We start from the raw sequence: 19636 nt of genomic DNA on the forward strand, positions 1-19636 counted from the left end.
ACTATATAAAAATTAAATATATTAAAATATAATTAATAAATTTGAGTTTTTTATATTAAAATATAATATTTTCTAATAAAATATTAAATATGTATAATAAAAAAATATATTAAAATGTTATATTTCGGATTTCGAATTGGTTCGGATTTTAAGTATACCGATCCAATCCGATCCGAAATCTGAAATTTTGTTAAAAATTCAATCCGATCCAATTCGAAAATCCGAAAAATCTAAACCAAATTTTAAATTTCGATTTGATTCGGATTGAATTTTCAAATTTCGCATATTTTGCTCACCCATATACAAATACTTTAGAAAGTCTTGTGTTCATTATTTATTAATAATAGTTTTAAGTAATACTAGTATATTATATTAAATTTTAGATTTTTATTGTTTTAATAAATAAAGAAAAATTCAATTTGTAAAATATCTATTTAATCATTAGTCAATTTGCAATCCACCAAAAGAAATCTACTAATAGTTTCGTGTACACAAACTGTATACAATTTTTATTTGTTTATTTATTTATTTAGGTGATATGATCATCAATTTAAATTATTTATTAATTTGTTGGCTACCCTCGTAGAGACAGTCATCCCCACATCAACTAATGCATAAATTTAATATATTTATATTTTATAACTTTATATATTGAATGTGGTTGTATTCTTTTGTAACATATTTTTTTATTCTTTTTTATTGTCTTACTCAATAATATTATTTTTTATTATAGTTAATGTAATTATACTATAATATTAAAATACATTGATTTTTATATAAATTATAAAGCTATAGTTACATATAATTAATCAAAATAATTTTACATACTTCTATTAATTAATGGTAAAATATCATTATTTTTAATTTATTATAAAAATAAAATATAGTACATTAAAGTGTGATGAAGAAAATTATATATGTAGTTTATTAATATACATTATGCTGAGATATTTGTTTATTAACATGTATTGTATTCAAATCAATTGTAGTATATATTAAATAAATTATTAGTATATACTATCTTCGTCCACTTACAATGTTTACGTATTTTTATTTTGGGACGTTCAATTATAAAGTTAATATTTCATTAAATACCCTACTTTTTTCCACAAAATCTTTACTTTACATCACATCATTACTTTTACATAAAAAAATAAAGACAAAAATGTCATTACACTACTTTTAACTATTCACTATAATTAAAATACTATTATTTTTTAAATACTGTGTCAAAAATAAATGTAAACATTATAAATGGCCGGAAAACATAATATTGTCATTAAGAAGAAATCCCTAACTTGTAATTGATGTGGAATTTAATTTTTGATAAGTTCCCGTAATTGTTGGGCTTTTATTTATTTATCTATTTATTTATTAAAGAGTGGTCCTCTCAATATGAATATTTTCTTCACATTTATTACATATACATATTTGCATATACATACACTAATTGAGCCTCCATTATATATATATATATATATATACATATGTATGTATATATAGTATTAGTATCTCCCATTTCATTCTTCATTAGTCTCTCTCCTCTTTCTCTCTCTAGAAATCAATCAGTAGAAGATAATAATAATAATAATATTATTATTATTGTGGAATATGGAGTTGGGGAGCATCCTTCAGTTCTTGGAAAACAAATCCATTCTTGTCACTGGTGCCACTGGCTATCTTGCAAAGAGTAATCCCTCTCTCTCTCTCTCTCTAAAATTTTAATAAATTATTTTTTATTATATTTAAAAGTTTTATGTAAAAATTTAATCTTTTTATTTAAACTATTGCATTCAATATATTACTTCGTATCTCCGCCTCTAAAGATTATATTTATCTGTTGCGCTATTATACTTAATATTACGAGACACTAGTAAAAGTATTTTTTGACATTTTTATTGATTTATACTACGCTTTGATATAATAATTAATATTCAAATATTAATACGCAGAAAATAAATGTAACCTTAGAGCTAGACGAAGTGAGTATTATTTGATGCTATTTTTTTTATTATTGTACTGTAGATAAATAATAAAAATTTTGAATTGAGATTTCAATAGTAAAAATTTTGAATTTGAATAGTTGTATGATGTGATATAAATAGGTGTTGACGTGATGTTTTGAATGTAAAATTGATTTTTAGTATAATATAAAAAATAAAAAATAGGTGTTTGATTTGATATTTTTTGGGAGAAAAAATAGAATGAACAGTGGATTTAAAATCCAATCTCCCAAACAAACACACCCTAAAAGTAATTTTTAATGTAGATATTCATAGTTTTTTTAATTAGTTTTTTTCTTTTTCAATATATTTTTTGAGTTTTTTTTAAACCATGAATCTACATTGGATGGTTTCGCAGTATTCGTCGAGAAAATACTAAGAGTGCAACCGCAAGTAAAAAGGTTGTATCTTCTTCTAAGGGCTTCCGATTCGATATCTGCTTTGCAACGCTTCAACACTGAGGTGCGATTCAATTTTTTACTATTTTCAAAAATTATAATTTAAAAAAAATAATAATAATAATAAAATAAATTTGAGTCCTATTTTTATTTTCCACTTTTATTCAAGCACACACTTTCACCTCTTACTTAAACGTTCAAAATTGTTTTCATATTATTCATTAATATTGAAAAAAAAAAATCACATTAAATATTTAATATTTACCTAAGATATTAATTTTTTTGGCACTCCTTAACTTTTTTCTAGAAAAAAATAATCTAAAAAAATGTAATATCAAATAATTATTTCATTTCTTCTGATAAAAGATTAAATTAAATACCTTTTTTCTTTACTGTTTTTTAAAAAAAAAATTAAAACTCCAAAAATTTATGTGTAATCGTAACTTTGATTTCATTTTAGATTGATGTTTTGAAATTTTTATAGTTTTGCATAATTTTGGAAAATAGTAAAAAGGTTATTAGATATTTAATGCGATGTCATATAAAAAAATATATATATATTGAATAGTATCAAAATTTCAGAATTATTATTTCCGTAAACATAAATGTTTTATACTATTAGTATAAAATTTATAATGTTTTATTTAATGTGATGTCATATAAAAAATATATATATTGAATAGTATCAAAATTTTCAGAATTATTATTTCCGTAAGCATAAATGTTATATATATATATATATATAATTTATATTTAATGGGCATATATGCATGCAGGTGTTAGGGAAAGATCTGTTTAGGGTGGTGAAAGAGAAGTATGGTGAGAATTTTGATGACCTAATTTCAGACAAAATTAGGGTTTTGTGTGGAGACATAAGCCTTGACGACAACTTGGGATTAAAATTTGAAGATTATAATTATTGGTTGGAAGAAATCGATGTTGTGGTTAATTTAGCTGCAACTACCAAATTTGACGAGAGGTCAGTATATATATAAAAGACAACCATTGAATATATATATATATATATATTTCTTTCGATTCGCTAAATTGATTTTCACTATTTTTTGTGTTAATTTACTTTATTAGTTATTATGATTTCCACGTTATCGTTTCTGTCTGTCCCATATTTCATGTCAGCTTTTTTTTTTGAAAATAATTATACACTTTAATCTCATTTTAAACTTTTTAATTTAATTTTTTTAATTTTAATTAAACTAATTAGTTATTTTAATCTTAATCTATAATTATTTATATTATAGGATAATTATTTTCACTAATACATTATTAATTATCTACTAATTATACTTATTCTAAATTCATGCGTCTGAACCCAGACATCCAATGTGAGACGGAGGGATTATTAATTTTAGCTAAGTCAATTATTCAACATTTTCTACAATAATTATCACTACCTTTATTATCTTCTCTATTTTAATTTTATTTAATTATTACCTAAATTTTAAAAAATATAGTTAACTATTTTTTTACTTTTTCTTATTTTTTCAATAAAATATTTATTTTTCTTCATTTTTCGGGTCAACTTCAAATGTGCTAATTTTTGCGGACGGAGAGAGTGATATATTTTTAGATAATACTTCCTCTTATGTGAATTTGTTTAGGTATCAAATTTAAAAATTAATAATTTTTTAACATTAAAATATGATAGATAAAGAGTAAAGAATAGGTATTATGAAAATAATTATTAAAAAAATAATAAAAACGTGATGGGCTTATTGACAAATTAATTATTAGTAGCTAATGTATAGGTTATAAATTTTGTAGTAGATAGAGTTATTTATTATAAATAAATTATGCATAAATTTAACATATAACCCAAAATAATAATAATAATAATATAATTATCCCGAATAAAAAAACTATTTTAGTATTGTAGGATAGCATTTTTTCAATATTGTTTTGATACATTAATATTTATTATTTAGTGTTGTACTAGCACACGTGTGACGTGTCAATATTATGACAAATAACCTTTTTAGCGAGTACAGATTAGATGTAAAACTATCTCTATACGTACTTTACTAAAGGACAAAAACAATAAAAAACAATAAAAAGGGCTACATAAATGACCAAAATTATATTTATTCCAATATTTTTCAAAATATAATTTTTTTATTTATAATTTTATATTTCTATATTGTTCTAAATAAATATAATATACATTCAAAATTTTTATTTTTCATAAAATAAATTTGTGTTAATCATGTATATATCATATAAAATCTATTCTCTATAAAATAACATATATATATATATATAAGCATGATGTAATCGATTTACAATTCTTACTAAACTTAAATATACATTTTAAATTTATTTTAAATCACATATATTATATCACATCTCAAAACTCATTCATTACATCTTAAAAAGTTTCAAATAACAAAACTCTCCAAAATTAAAAAAATATTATTATTATTATTATTATTCCTCGTTTGTTTGGTTTTAATTTGGTGCAAGCATTAATTAATTAATTAATTAATTGTTTGAATAATTATGGGTGCAGATATGATGTTGCATTTGGAATAAATACAGTGGGGGCTCAGAATGTATTAAATTTCTCCAGAAAGTGCAGAAATCTACAGCTGCTTCTTCATGTATCCACAGGTAAGTAATTAATAATGATAATAATAATTTAAAAATTATTTATTTATTTACTTATAAATTAATTACACACATAACACACACAAATTTACAATATATATTATTATTATTATTATTATTATTATTATTATTATTATTATTATTATTTATCTCTTACAATTTATGTTGTAATAAAACGGGACTGCAAATAAAAATTTAAAAAAAAAAAACTTTATTTAGTTCAATATAACCAATATAATTAGGGTGTGTTTGTTTGGGGTTTAGATTTTGAGTTGGGATTTGAATAGTAAAAATTTTGAATTTGAATAGTTGTATAATGGGATATAAATAGGTGTCCAAAAGTATTGAGCGTTGTTTTATAAAGTGGAGAGAGTAATATTTTGAATGAGAATTTGTTAAATATATAATATTTTAAAAAAAGAAAAAAAAAACAACTATTTAGTTTGCACTCCAAATTTTTGTTTTTTTCTATTTAGATTATATAATTTCCAAAAAAAATAATAATATTAAATTATTATCTTACTTTAAAAAATCATGTATCCGAGTCTTATATCTTGTCATCTTTAGTAAAAAGTTGTCTACGGACAATGTTCGTATAGTGTAAATTCAAGTTATACGCTAAGGGTTTGTTGAAAGATTATGAAATACTTTTTCCGTTCCTTAACAATTTATCCATTTTTTTATTTTAGTTTGTCCCATAACAAAATGTTCATTTTTAGTAATTGTACTATCTACCTAACATTACAAATATCCTTCCAATTTACAATATATTACACAAATATCAATATCTTTATATCATATAATACTAATAGGGGTAATTTAGTCTTTTTATTTTTATTTCTACTTTATCTCAATATAATACTAATATTTTTAAAACTTTCTGCAAAATACAAATTGATATATAGATTTGGAACGAAGGGAGTATACAATTATTTTTATATCAATTTAAGCTCTGATATCATAGTAAATGAGCATTTCACGTAATAACTTAATTTTTTAGATAAAATAGTCGTTTCATACATTTTATAAAATATCATATTAAAATCTTATTTAAACAAAATTCAAACACAAACTGACCAAAGGATCTCATATGTTGTGTTCTTTTGAAGGATTTACCACATATTTTTATTATTCAAATTTTTTTTTCTTAAAAAATATCAAATCACACAATTATTTTTATTTTTGTATATTATACTACAAAATTATTTTACATTCAAAATATCACATTAATATTTATTTATATCAAATCAAACAACTATTCAAATTCAACTTTTTTACTATTAAAAAATTCAAATAAAAAACCCAAACTATTTTATTCAAACTATTATTTTCTTTATTAGAAATATTATATAAAATATTTATTTTGTATTCATAACATAACATTACATTCAACATATATATTTACATTACATAAATTAAATATCTATATTCATTTAATTTTTTATTATCCAAAAACTTCAAAATATTTGCAAAATACTTATGTGACATTCATCAAGATTCAAATAAATCTTTAGTCAATTTTTTAAAATGTATTATTGTTCATAGGATGTGACTTTTATCGTACGAATCATATTCTTGCATTTATTTCTTACAAAGATTTTAGGTGAGGTATTGACTTATATCATAAAATTAAATATGTTGATGGGCTCCAATAAAAAAACAAAAATGTGTTAATGGGACAATTATTTAAATTAAATATGTTAATGGGACAATTAAGTGTATTTTTTTTATTATTTTAGTTTGAAATCTTTTTTATGTGAGTTTTTAAAATTAATATAAAAAAAATAATATTTTTATTGACTGTTATTTTTATTTTATTTTTTGAAAGAATAGACTATATATTTTATATATTGAAAATCGTATCAAGTAAGAAATTAGTTGGACAAATAAATCCTATATTTAATTTTTAAACTTAGAGGAAAAGATGAAAATGAAGTTGCATTAATAAGAAAAAATTCTTGTAAAAAAAATTGGTTGATAATATTGAGTAGTTGGTAAGTAGTTAATTACTTTCATTATTATTGATTCGACCAAATGAAAATGAAAGGTTGTGTTTTAGTGTTTAAGGAAGTTTTGTATTTTGTTGTTAACAATAGGGAACTATGAAAGTTTATTAAAATATTTTTTATATATATTTTTATTTGAACTATGGTATTGATAATTATTTAGTGCATGGAAAACAAATATTAATAAAAAAAATTATTTAAAAGTTGATAAAAAGAAAAAAAAAATAGTAGGATATTACTTTGAAAAATTGCCTTGGCATATGCTTTTGAAAATATTTTTGAATGTTAGATTTATTTGAATATAATAAAAAATAAATAAAAATAAATATTGCAACATATTTTTAAAAACTTTTTATCATATTTTTCAAAAAAAAGAATTAATATATTACCAAAACTATAAGAAAATATCAATTTTGTAACAAGGGTTTTTAGTTCCTAAATGTATTTTTTCTGTTACTAATGATACTAGAGACAGAATTAGTAATGAAATTACGTTAGCTACGTGAATTTTAGGAACGGAATTCCGTTACAAATATACTATTTTTTTTATAGTGCAACACTAATTATTTTTATATTACCTACAAAAGTTTCTTTCAATAAAATATTTTTTTTTCTTAATTTTCGTGTTGAACCCAAATGGACTAATTTTAATGGACGAAGAGAGTATGTTTCTCATTAACCTCAAGATGAATGTAATTTTAAGACAATTCTTCCTCAAAATAAACATTCAATTCATACTTGTGGGTAATATGATGTCTGTATACATGATTCAGCTTATGTATCCGGTGAGAAAAAAGGGCTGATTTTAGAAACTCCATACAAGATGGGAGAAACCCTAAATGGCGAATCCGGCGGCCTCATTGACATCGAGACAGAGAAGCGGCTGATCAACGACACTTTGAAACATCTAACGGCGCAACCTAATTCTTCCGATGGCGACATTAAATCAGCCATGAAAGACTTGGGGATTCAAAGGTACCTATGTAATAAACTCGAATCACTAAAATTCTATGGGTTTGTTCACTTAACATTTTTGGATGAAACAATTCTCTATAAATATTATTAGAAAAGATATATATATATATAATATATACATATGTCAACACAATATATATTCTATTCGCTCACAAAAAGTCAACATATTATTTTTTATATTATCAATACAATTTTCTATGTCTAATATAATAATGATACAGAGCTAGAAAGTACGGATGGCCAAATACGTATGTGTTCACAAAAGCAATGGCGGAGATGATTATGGAGAGCTCCAAAGACGACAATAACAACATTCCTATTGTAATAATCCGTCCTACCATTGTCACGAGTACTTTTAAAGAGCCTTTTCCGGGATGGGTCGAAGGAGTCAGGTATTAATATCAATTCACCGACATAATTATTAATGTAATTGAAATATTTTCGCTCTGTTTACATAAACATATTTTAAAAAAATTTGGCTTTATTCAACAACATCAACTTAAAAACATCTTTCACATAAAATATTGAATAATTAACTTTTTATTAATTCACAATAATAATAAGTTGTTTGATATAGGGGTTTTTGGCAAACAATTTTTTGAAGAGTTTTTAGTTTATTTAGCAGCTTTAAATTAGCTTTTTGAAATAGTTTATTGGTCTAAAAAGCTAATTTCTGAAAAATTATATAACCTAGCATGAGTTTTTTTATTTTAATTTTTGTATTCCTTATTTGTTCTTAAAATGTTACTATTTATTTCACATACATATAAATATATTTTCTACTGAAATAATTATAAATTAGTATTTATTAAATTATAATTTTATTTTTATAAAATTAAATTACTTAATTATTTTTATATAATTAATTTTATTTGTAAACTATATATATTTATTAAAATAAAATATAAATATTATTAATTTATTTTTATATTAAAATTAAATAAAATAGAATAAATTTATTAAAAATACAAATATAATAAATTAATTAATAATTAATATAATAAATATATTTACAAAGATTTTACTATTTTATATTTTACATCATTTTTAATAAAAATATTTATATTCCTTAATAAAAATATGTATTATTTTTCTCACATCTAAAATTAATAAAAAAAATATTTTATAACACATTCGTAATTACAAATAACTAATAACAAAATTTTTTAAAATTTTAAAACTAAAAAAACACAATTAATAAATTTTAAAATTTAAAATATAAATGTTTTCAATTGTCATTTTACATATAAATAGATATCAAACAGTTATTTTACCAAACATTTCAATACAAGCACAGCTAAAAGTTATCAACTGATTGTCAAACACACCCATGATAGAAATATACAGAGTAAACTATTTAGTTAGTCTCGTATATTACTTCTTTTATCATTTTAGAATTTTAAATGGACTATGAAAATAATTTTGCAAGTAAAATATTTTCGTTAAAATGATCCACCAGTGCTGGATTTGCCACGCCGGCCCGTCGTAGCTGACGTGGTGCTAATGCGGCTGACATGTTATCGCCACATCAGCGACACATTGATTTTTTTTTTAAAAAAAATCTTTTAAAGTCAACATCACCATTTTAAATTTAAAAAATAAAAATAAAAATGCATGTGTCAATTACGTTGCGTCAATATGGTGATGATATGTCAATCGCGTCAACGCCGCATTAGCAACAGAGAGCTAGCGTGGCGAATCTAGCAATGGTGGACCATTTTGGCGTACGTGATTATTTTCAGACATGATCTATTTAAAATTTTAAAATGATAAAAAGAGTTGAATACTAGACTAAAAAAAATAATTTATCCAAATATATGATAGTTTGAATGTAAAATGTTTGATCATTTGATTTGGTTTTTTTATTTTTTGAAATTTTTTATGAATAGTAAATACCTAAATAAAAACCTACAAACAAACTGAATAATTTTAGAAATTCTTATTTAAACTTTAATTAATTTCACTATATATATATATATATATATTTATATTAATCTATTTATTTGTTTGTTTGTAGAACTATAGATAGCTTAGCTCTTGGATATGGTAAAGGAAGATTAACATGTTTTCTTGGAGACCCTAAGACAACTATTGATTTGGTAAGTTAATTATTTACATATGGTTTTCATTACCTAAATATTCTTGTAATTAAGGATGAAATAAATAAATATATATATATATAAATGTGTATATTTGGTGAAGATACCGGCGGATATGGTGGTTAATTCTATGATAGTAGCGATGGTGGCGCATGTAAGAAATCCGGGGGCCGGAGAAAACAATATTTACCATGTGGGATCTTCGGTGTCGAATCCAGTGGAATTCACGTGGCTTCAAAATTACGCTCAACGGTACTTCAAGGAGCATCCTTGGATCGACAAAGAAGGAAAACCGGTGATCGTAGGCGAAGTTACTGTGCTTAGTACAATGGAGAGTTTTCAGAGATATATCACTCTTCGTTACTTACTTCCATTGAAGGTATCGCGTGTTTTTTTTTTTTTTTTGTATCTTTTTATTTTTATATTTTAATCTTTTTTACTTTTTTTTCGTTCTTTATTTATAGATATATTTACTTTTGCAAGTTTATTAAAGAATAAAAGTATTTTAATTGACTTTGTTTTGTCTGAATCATTTTAATAAAATTTATAATAAATTAATAAATAATAGTATTATATTGGTAAGTAGATTAAGATAGAAATATAGTAATTAATATTGTTGGATTTATGTTTAGTGTAATGGTATTTTAGTAAATATATGTAATAATTAGGATAAATTAATAATTTGGTGAAGACTATGAATTAGAAATAAAAATAGACTATTTGGGTAGGACAATTCTAATAGTAGATTATTTAAGTGCTATACTATATTTGATAAACAGTACTCCCTCCGTCTTAAAATTATACTCTTAATTAGATTAGGCACGGAATTTAAGGAATATTGATATTATATTGGTAGTTGGTAAAAAATATGGATAAAAGATTTTTTTGCCTTTATGGGTGTATTAGTGTAAAAAGTAGTGGCAATTGTGTAATAAAAATAAAAAAGTATGGGTAGTTTTACGGTCATATGGTTATTTATAGAAATAAGTATATTGTTTTGAGACGGACAAAAATAGTAAACAAGACTATTTTAATTGTAATTCACACATCTAACAAAAACTAAATACTCTTTAATTGTAATTCACACATCTAACAAAAATGTGTGACAAAAGAGATATTTTGATACTTTCGTATGAAATGATATAATATTTTATTAAAATTGTGAACACCCTAAATAGTAAAATGTACCTATTTGTAAGTTATTTTTTTAAGTGAAATAATTGTTTAGTATAATGTTTTGTATAAAAAACAATATATATTTATCACAGACGGTAAAAAAAAAAAAAATCTAAGGGTTTCAGCTCGTATATTTTTATTTGATTTAACTTTTTTTTTTCTTTTTTGTATAGGGACTAGAGATAGCAAACACGTTGTGCTGCAACTACTTCGAGCGACTCTACCTCAACCTCTGCCGGAAGATCGACTTTATAATGCGATTAGTCGATCTTTATCACCCCTATTTGTTCTTCAGAGGATTGTAAGTATATATATATATATATATGTGTGTATATTTATTTATTTATGTATAATTATTTTGTGCAGCTACGATGATATGAACACAGAAAGGCTAAGAAGGGCTGCTGGCGATGAGAATGGAATGTTTAGTTTCGATCCCAAGGCTATTAATTGGGAAGATTACTTCATGACCACACACATTCCTGGCCTCGTTAAGTACGTTTTTAATTAATTATTTATTTATTTTTATTAAAAAATCCTATTATCAATGTTATAATTAATTAATATGCAATTATAATTTATATATATATGTGAGATTTCAAGTGTGGTTGAAAGATTGAAATTATTTGCAGACACTAATGTATAATTAATTGATGCACGAATTTTATTTGATCGAATTTTGATCACGTATTTCATTTTATTTTATTTTATATAATTTTTTTTTATTAATTGATGCACGAATTTTACTTGATTGACTTCTGATCATGTATTTCATTTTATTTTATTTTATTTTATTTTATATAATTTTTTTTATATATATAATGTAGGAACTCGAAATCGTTAGTTTCTAACCTAGTAGCCTCGATTATGCTATTAAATATTAAATATATATAGATATATTTGAGGTGGCTTACATATATTGCATAAAATATAAGCAACCAACATACTTTTTTGTTTATACAATACTTCCCAAATTTAGACACTATTAATTTTTTTTAAATCATATTAAATATATAATTTTTTTTTTTTACAAAATATTACATTAAATACTAATTTTACTAAACTTCTTAACTTTTTTAAAACTCCTAAAAATATCTTGTCTAAATGGACCTTTTTCTTTACTGTACAATTTTTACAATTTTATTTATTTACTTGTAACTTTCAATGAAATTAAAACTATTCAATTATTTTATTTTTCTAAGTCATCAAATTTAACTGTATATTTTCACCTAATCATTATTCTATCAAAATAGAAAAACATAAGACCTATACATAATACATATGTAACACGGGTAAACAAACAAGATGAAAAAAAAAAAAAAAAAAAAAAAAAAAAAACTTAATAAAAAGGGTAAACAATGGCATATAGTACAAAATTGCGTCGAAAATGATTAATTCAGAAATAACCATTTTTATAAATAAATTCCTTTTATGATGATAAAGAAAAACAATAATTTATAATTTCAAAATACTCAATAAAGAGAACCAACCTGTGTAAAATTCTTAGTACCATATGATGATGTTGCTAAGGATGATTGTCTGAGATATCTTCGGTTTCCGGTGGCGCTCGGGTCGCGCATAACCAGGTTCTTGAACACTCGTCGCTAGCTTCCCCAGCTGCTACGGGTACATGCCACGAACCCTTCTCGGATTCCTGAAACATATTGAAGCATCTCGGCATGAAAATGTCGACAAGATGAACTAACAAACCATTAGTGATCGATCCATGTATATTGAGTATCAAAATATTCGAGCCTAAGAGACCGAAAATGGAAACCTACATACAGCAGTTTTTTACACATGGAGCCGATAACATACCTCATATGAAGGCACCGATTACATGCATAGGTTTATTAACAAAATTCTAGGGTGCGTTTCTTTATCCCAATTTTCTCAAAACTTTACTATTTCGACTCCGCGTTTCTTCAAACATAAATGCATTTTTTCTTCATCAGACATTATTTAAATACAAAATTTAAATCAAAATATTCCAAACCAAACCCAAAGAAAGAGGTGTTTTTCTTCAAACAAAAATTTTCCAAACTTTACTGTTTGGACTCTGAACATTATTTTAATACCAAAACTAAACCAATTTTTTTCAAACCAAACCCAAATAAACACACTATTGATTATTACGGCGTAGTTGATTACCTGAATGATGACCGAGTATGAAGGCGGCATCATAAGTTTAAGTGCACCTTTGACGAACGTGTATCTAACCTGAAACATAGAAGGTGGGTTGCGTAACAAACATTAATCAATTATGCAATTCTTCAAAAAACATTTTTGCTCTCTATTACAAATGTGCGAAATTCAATTAGACCGTAGCAAAGTGGAAACAAGGTTGTATTTGTTTTGTGATATGATTCGAAGAAATATTTTTTTACGCAAGGTATAAAGAATTGTGTATATAAATATAAAAATAATAAATGAGTGTAATATATTAATTTTTGAGAAAACATGTTGGCTTATTTTACAAAAAGAACACAGTTGGTACATTATCATATAATAGCTAGTATGATCTATAAACTCCTCAGGCTCAATAATGATTTCAAGATCCATCCAAATGGCAATCCGTCCTTAATTAAATCAACTAATTCAACAAACGGCAAAAAGTGAGGAAAATCACATATAATACAGAATGCTTACGACGATGGAAACATCAGTAAGAAACCAAGAAATGGAACAGAATATATCTAAAATCCTAACCTGGTGTCTTTCTTTCCATCTGAAGAAAAAATTGCTGCCGAGCAGCTCAAAAATATGATCCCTCATTTCGTCGTTTGTAACTAACAAGCCCTTGAGTTTCACAGCAGCATAAAGCCAATACCTGAATTATAAAATATAATATCATAAATTTGTTATCCCAAAACATTTATATGAGGTCACGAAGTTTCATATTGATATTCCACTTCACTCAGCTATGTCATGTATTTCAAGTGCAAGACTATATATATGGAAACAAAAAAATAAGTTCAACCTAAATGTGAGGGAGTGGTAAAGGAATAAAAAGAAAATAATGCATTTTCCTTTGACACGAGATTATTATTAAATGAGTAAAAACCAAAACATGCATAAAATAAGCCCTTTGAAGATTAAAGTTCTACCAGTCATCATTTGATCCGTAAGGTGTTCCATATAGTGCTCCGCGATCCATCCATTCCTTGATTAGCTCTCTTTTAGAAGCATCCTCGAGAAGTGAGCGCACACGCTTACTATGCAAAACAATAAGCGGCCATTTCTTACTCTTGTCATGCACTTCCTTCACAACAGCATCAAGCTGCTCTATAAAAATATAGAAAGAAGGAAAAAAAAAATGAGCTATGGCCATCATTTCATTTCTAATTCACACACACAAAAAAAGGAAGATACACCAAATTCAAAAATACAACCTGTGAGATGCTGAAACTGCCCTCTGCGAAATTCTGCTGGTATAGACCAATATTTGCTCCATCTATCACTGTTTCATAGTCCGAATGTTGCTCCAGCCATTCCTTCACGTTCATATTGGAAAACGTTTATGCAAACATATTTGATAAATTATCATATCTATAGTTGTCAATCATGGATCGGTCAAGTTTAAAAATGCTATAGCGGGATAACTGGAGGACCACTGTTCAAAGATTTAAGAATATACATATAAAAATTATTATACATGCAAATTTACAATAAAAGTGCATACGAAGAATCTATAGATTAATCTCATGATTAACATTTAAACTTATAAAATTGCAATATATATAATCATAATTGCAAAATCTGATAAATAATCTTCATCTTCATTTTCATTCATTGTATGTTTGTCGCATTGCACAATGTTCATTCCCTAAAGTAGCTATAGTATACTATGATATAATAGTATAAAATCTACATTAACCAAATAACAAATACAATATGATATGTAAAATATAAACCTACTTATTATAAAGATTATAATATACTACATTATTCAATTTGAAAAACACTTCACTATGCTACTATTGCATAAAAGCAGCATCGCAAAAACAGTGGTGCCCCATTCCGCTATTAGCACACTATATTAACAACTCATATCATATAATTTGTCAGTAAAGACAATATACGAATAATACACAAGTTTCAGTTACAAACAACGCAGTCAAAAGTTATGCACCGTAAAGGATGAAGAATCAGAGCATCATTAATTGGGTATGTAACCAAAACTAGTAAATTCTTACCTCAAATTCCTTAAAATTGGATTTGACTTCTCTTTCCATCGCTAGAGAAGCAACGGACTGAGCAAACTTCTCTGTCTCAGATCTATCAGTATCGACACAAACCAACTGCTCGTGACATGAACAACACCTTCCATCTGGGGAGATACTTGTTCTACGGACGATCCATTCACCGTCCCCAATCCAACCGAGTCCATGCCATCCACCTCCATTTCTCGTAATGACGTCCTTGATTAGATTTGGTTCCACAATCAAGCCCACTTCAGATGCCTTTTTCCCTCTAAACCAACTCTCTATTATTGCCACAGTTGACTCACTTATCCCTCTTAGATTTGCTCTAAGTTTATGCAAATATTCATAAACTCTTTGCTCCTTACCTGCCTCGACACTTACCTTCAGAAACAGAAATGTATCATCAATACCATGTATGCACATAAGAAACAATTTGGATGTGTTTACTTGTGCGATTTTGGTTTTTGTTTTGGTTTTGAATAGTAAAATTTTGAATTGAAATAATTGTTTGATGTGATATAAATATGTATTGATGTGATGTTTTGACTGTAAAATTTAATTTTAGTATAATATAATAAATAAAAAATAAGTGTTTGATTTGATGTTTTTTTTTAGAAAAAAAAAATGGAATAGTAAAACGAAAAAACAAATCTTACAAATAAGCACACCCAATTTTGTTTTGGAGATTTTAGAAGATTTTTACTATTCTCAAAAAAACAATTTACCTTCAAAATATCTATCACATCAAACAAATATCTTTTATTTTCTATATTATACTAAAATTTATTTTACATTCAAAACATCACACTTAATACATGTTCATATCAGGTCAAACACCTATTTTTAAATTTTTTATATTATATTAAAAAGTAATTTTACATTCAAAACATTATATCAACACTTATTTATATTACATTAAATAAGTATTTTCATTCAAAATTTTCTTATTCAAAATCCAAACTCCCCAAACAAACACACCCAAAGTTTTTCAGTCCACCAAAAACCTATTTCCAACTGGAAGCAATCTTGATTTTTCTATATCAAATAATTTTCATTTCAAAGACTTGGCTCTGTTCATGTGACAATTTTGAAAATTTTGTAACTATTCGTCTAAGAGTAACTTTTTCCAAAACATAACATCAAATACACTTTTATCTCTCAAAAAGTCACAAAAATCTAATTTTTTTTCTATTCCCAAATTTTTTTTCAAAACTTCAAAACATAAGAGTCTTAATTCTCTGTAAAATTATATACTTCGCCATCGTTTTAACACCTTCATTGATATTCTGACACAATTAGGGTTTACAAATACCCTTTGCAATCACTATTTTCTATGCATGTTCAGGTAATTCTTTTTCAGTAGGGCCCTAGAACGTTCAACAAATAATTCAATTGCAAGAATGCTAGCAGCGAAAATTAGCATGGCTTCTACAAACAAAAGCAAATAATCAATGCTAAAGCAATTCACACTATCTGAACCAAACCTCTCACCTTCAACAGCGCCGCAAGCTCAGATTCTTCCAATCGAAGCCCTAAGGACTCAACATACGCCTCCACTTCATACGCCTCATCCGCCGCTCCACCGTCACAAAAGCAAATCAAGGCAGGAACAAAGGTCCTCAGCTTCGGCGCAACGCCGTGGTCCTTCACGCTCTTGGCGAGCTCAAACGCGTACGCGCCGTCGCCTTTGGCCGCCGCCAGCCGCGCAACAGCAGTGAGCGTCGCCTCATTCGGCTTGAAATTCTCAGTGCTGTGGCGCTGGAACAGCTTGAATCCGAGATCGATGGCGGATTCTCTGGTTTGGGGATCCGATAGGGAGTTGGAGCATATGTATAGGAAGGAGTTGAGATTGTTGAGGGTGAGGATCGGAGAGGCGGCGGATTCGTATAGGGATATGGCAGAGGAGAGATCCTTGGTTTTGGAGCAATGATCGAGTGTAGAACGGAATTGCGCTTCGGGAGTGAGCTTCTGCCTCTTCCGGCGGCCGTTGCGGTGGTCCATGGCGGCGCTAGATTGAATTGAACGGCGTAGAAAACCTACTCTTTAGACTCTGTCTTCAATCCAAATCTCCGCCGGTAGAGTAAATTACCAAAATAGCCCTAGCCAAGGCCCAACAAGACATTTAATAGGCCCATTTCGAAAAACCAAAGGGCCCAACTAGTATTTGTTCATATTCCATAACATATACTCTTTCTTGTCAACCAAATCTATAATAATTTTTCATTTTTTTATCAAAAAAATATATTTCCTTCATCCCTCGATAATCTATCCGTTTTTTCATTTTTGTCAGTTTCAAGTATTCATTTCTTTTAATAATTGTACTATCTACCTAACATTACAAATACTCTTTCAATTTACAATATATTACACAAATATCATTACTTTTATATCATACAATAGTAATAAGGTTAGTTTGATTTTTATACTTGTATTTATACTATATCATAATATAATACTAAAACTTCATAAAAAAATAAATTGATAGATAGATATAAGACAGAGAGAATATATATATTCATGGACAAACAAACATATATCTGGTGGATAGTAAAAGTATTATTTTTCTTAAAAACAATAATATATATATTAAACATCAAAAATATAATATTCACATATTTAGTATTTCAAATCAGGATCAACAACGTTATAAATTTAACATAATTTTCAATAAAAATATATTTATTTTTTTTTCATAAAATATCATATCAAAATATTATTTAAATAAAAATTATAATCAACATCATATTTTAAATCAATTTCAACCTACTATCAAACAAACCAAAATACGCGAAAAACAAATACTCCAAAATTTTCTAAACATCACGGGTGTGTTTGTTTAGTGAATTATTTGAAAAGATATTTTTTTAAGTAGAGTATAAAAAATTGAGTAAGTAATATAAAAATAATGGATGTGTGTAATATATAATTTTTTTGGAAAATATATTTTTTAGAATTTGTGGAAGAACATACCCTTAAAGAATATTGTATTTGTATTTCTTTAAAAATTCTTTCTAGTTTTTTTAATTGTTTGGACTCCTTATTTTTCAAATATATATATATAATCATATTAAACATAATTTAGTGATGTAGTTGTGTTTGTTTGGGATTTTAAATTTTTTATTTGGATTTAAATAGTAAAATTTTGAATTTGAATAATTGTTTGGTGTTATATAAATAGGTGTTAACATTATATTTTAAATATAAAATTAATTTTTAGTATAATATTAAAAATAAATATTTGATTTAAATATTTTTAGAAGGAGAAGTTTGATGAACAATAAAAAAATCAAAATCAATATTTATTTATATTACATTAAATACTATTTTAATTTTTATAAAAAAAAAAATTTAAAATAAAATTAAAAAAATAAAAAATAAAAATGCATGGGCATGTATGCATGTGGACTTCATCCTACCTAAAAAAAACACTTTTGCCCACCTTAACTACTAATTACTAAAAATAAAATAAAAAATAAAAAAGATATATATATATATATAATATAAAAATATAATTATTTAGTTATCTTACTTCCCATTTAAAACGTGCCCAACATTTTTGAAGCAAGTACGTGACATATGCGATATTTTGTAAAATAAAATTTATATATTTTATGCAAAATGGAAGTACAAAACGTTTTTAATTTGTATATTAATTATTTATCATTTTATAATCAACATATTTAATTTAATAAATGTAATCTCTATACCATGATAGAATTCATCTACATTTCACGTAACATTACATACAATGCAATTTAAGATTAGTTATTTATTATATATAAAATAATATTCTTCAATTAAGAAGACAATATTATGTAATTTAGGATTTTTTTAACTTTTTATTATTATTTAAAATCTATTTATTAGAAAATAAATCAAAATACGAATAAGCACGCCGAACAACGTAACAATGCATAATTAGTTCGTCAGGAAACCGGAGAAGATGAGACAATAGAAGATGACATGTGTGAATATATTGTCACGGTCTATTTTTTTTATTTTATTCTAAAGATTTATTTGATTAATCAATTTATAAGATTTTTAATAAATATATATATATACGAAATACTTATAATATAATATCAAATTCTATTTAAATAAAATTCAAATGAAAAACTATAAATCAAACGCAAATAAAACAAACTCTAAGTA

General features: G+C 25.3%; 2 protein-coding genes across 2 annotated transcripts; one reads left to right on the forward strand and one right to left on the reverse strand.

The window, feature by feature from the left end:
• The first annotated feature begins 1529 nt into the window (after positions 1–1529).
• On the forward strand, positions 1530–11907 carry LOC127253787 (fatty acyl-CoA reductase 3-like). Its single transcript, XM_051278553.1, has 10 exons — positions 1530–1690; positions 2362–2465; positions 3178–3380; positions 4926–5026; positions 7803–8004; positions 8226–8396; positions 10022–10103; positions 10207–10482; positions 11453–11580; positions 11646–11907. The coding sequence occupies exons 1-10, from the start codon at positions 1612–1614 to the stop codon at positions 11788–11790; spliced, it is 1491 nt and encodes a 496-aa protein (XP_051134510.1). The 5' UTR covers positions 1530–1611; the 3' UTR covers positions 11791–11907.
• A 722-nt stretch (positions 11908–12629) lies between these two features.
• LOC127253919 (proteinaceous RNase P 2) lies at positions 12630–17513 on the reverse strand. The gene is made up of 7 exons (XM_051278730.1): positions 16976–17513; positions 15476–15865; positions 14672–14773; positions 14387–14559; positions 13989–14109; positions 13431–13499; positions 12630–12933 (listed from the first exon to the last, which is right to left on the reverse strand). Exons 1-7 carry the CDS (start codon positions 17483–17485, stop codon positions 12805–12807), a joined length of 1494 nt encoding a protein of 497 aa, XP_051134687.1. The 5' UTR covers positions 17486–17513; the 3' UTR covers positions 12630–12804.
• Positions 17514–19636: the final 2123 nt, after the last annotated feature.

The sequence above is a fragment of the Andrographis paniculata genome, unplaced genomic scaffold, assembly GCF_009805555.1.
Source record: "Andrographis paniculata isolate CXL003 unplaced genomic scaffold, ASM980555v1 Contig51END, whole genome shotgun sequence".
NCBI classification, from domain to species: Eukaryota; Viridiplantae; Streptophyta; class Magnoliopsida; order Lamiales; family Acanthaceae; genus Andrographis; species Andrographis paniculata.